Source organism: Neltuma alba, unplaced genomic scaffold, assembly GCF_004799145.2.
Source record: "Neltuma alba isolate B1F8T4 unplaced genomic scaffold, ASM479914v2 tig00010618_pilon, whole genome shotgun sequence".
Taxonomy (NCBI): domain Eukaryota; kingdom Viridiplantae; phylum Streptophyta; class Magnoliopsida; order Fabales; family Fabaceae; genus Neltuma; species Neltuma alba.
In genome coordinates this window covers 1-1,915 of record NW_021635475.1, presented here as the reverse complement: position 1 = coordinate 1,915, position 1,915 = coordinate 1, and the positions used below count along the sequence as shown (strand labels likewise).

Below are 1,915 nucleotides of genomic sequence, written 5' to 3'. Positions count from 1 at the left end.
ATCGACCGCCCAATTCTTGGTGGAAGACTTTGTTGGAGGATCTGAATTTCTGAATGCAACTGAAGATGTCATTTTGGAGAGCTCCTTCACGGTATTTCTTCTCCCGATTTCCTTTGTTTTTCTGCGGCTTCTACGTCTTCCTTCCTTCTTCCTCCCTCACATGCCCCGACTCTCCGTTTCTGTTTCCATTCCAATTCGACAAATCCTCAGAATATTGAAGAGGCCGTCTCTTCTTTTAATCGCTTGCTTCATGTGCGCCCCCGAACCTCGATGATACAAATTAATAAGATCTTAGGAGCTCTTGACAAAGTTGAAACATCATCGAACAGTTATCTCCCTTTTTGCACAATCGGAATCTAAGGGATTCACGCCAACTTGGTAACGCTGAACATCTTGATTAATAGTTACTGCCATTTGGGTCAAATGGCTTCTGCTTTCTCTGCCTTAGGCAAGATTCTTAAGATGGGCTGTCAGCCAGATACGATTTCTTTGAACACACTGATGAAGGGCCTTTGCATCAATAATGACGTTGGAAAGGCCTTGGATTTTCATGACGATCTGGTAGCAAAAGGATTTCAGTTAAATGCAATTAGCTATGGCACACTGATCAATGGACTATGTAAGACTGGAAAAACAAGAGCTGCCATTAAATTCCTCATAAAAATGGCGAGAGGGCCAGTTAAGCCTAACTTAGTTATGTATAGTACGATTATTGATGGCTTTTGCAGGGAAAGACTCATAACTGAAGCTTGTGATTTATTTCATGAAATTATTGATCACGGAATATCTCCTAATGTTGTAACCTGCAGCTCTTTGATACATGGTTTTTGTGTCATGGGTAAACAGGCAGAAGCTACAAAAGTGTTCAATGAAATGATACTTCAAGGCATCAACCCTAATGTGTATACTTTTAGCATATTGGTTGATGCATTTTGTAAGGAAGGAAGTATGACTAAAGCTGAAGCTTTTGTTGCTATGATGATGAAGTATGGTACAATGCCTAATCATTTTACTTACAACTCTTTAATGGATGGTTACTGTTTGATCAATAATGTTGGTGAGTCAAGAGAATTACTCAATAAGATGGTCAATAGTGGTTTGGCTCCTGGTATTATTACTTATAGCATTATGATTAATGGACTTTGTAAAATCAAGATGGTGGATGATGCCGTGAATCTCTTTAAAGAAATGCGTCATAAAAGCTTGACTCCCAATACTATCATCTATAGTTCCCTTATCGACGGTTTGTTCAAGTCAGGCAGAATCTCTGATGTGCAAGATGTTATTTATGAGATGCATGTTAGTGGCCATACTCCTGATATAATATTTTACAGTATTTTATTAGATGGATTGTGCAAAAGTCAACATCTTGACCAAGCAATTGCATTATTTAAGCAAATTGTCAACCAGGAATTGGGCCTGATACTTACACATATACCATACTTATTGATGGTTTGTGTAAGGGTAACAGATTAAGTGATGCGCAAACAGATTTTCCAGCTTCTTTTGGTTAATGGTTATCCTTTGAATGTCCAAGCATATAATGCTATGATCAAAGGACTTTGTACAGAGCGTTATATGATGAGGCAAAGGCCTTGCTCTATAAAATGAAAGAGAATGGATGCGTACCTAATGCTATAACTTTTGAAACACTTATTATACCTCTTTTGGAAATGGTGGTGAGAATGATGAGGCAAAGAATCTTATCGACAAGGTATTCATCAAGGTCTCTTGAAATGATAAAAGAAGGTTTGTCACTCTACTCCATATTTTGTGTTACTGGTGTTCATGATGGACAAGGGTGGCCAATGTGTTTTTTTCAGGGGAAAAAAGTTTGGCTGTAGTGATGTTTGGATTTAAGATTTTTTTTTTTTTCAAGTCATATTTTTACTTATTTATTTATTACTTTTGTTGT

General features: G+C 37.5%; 1 protein-coding gene across 1 annotated transcript; it reads left to right on the top strand.

Moving 5' to 3' along the window:
- Positions 1–423: 423 nt before the first annotated feature.
- LOC114757702 (pentatricopeptide repeat-containing protein At1g62914, mitochondrial) lies at positions 424–1,299 on the top strand (the record flags this gene model as incomplete). The annotated part of the gene is made up of 1 exon (XM_028946778.1): positions 424–1,299. A coding segment is annotated over exon 1 (876 nt), but the record flags the coding sequence as incomplete, so codon positions are not given.
- Positions 1,300–1,915: the final 616 nt, after the last annotated feature.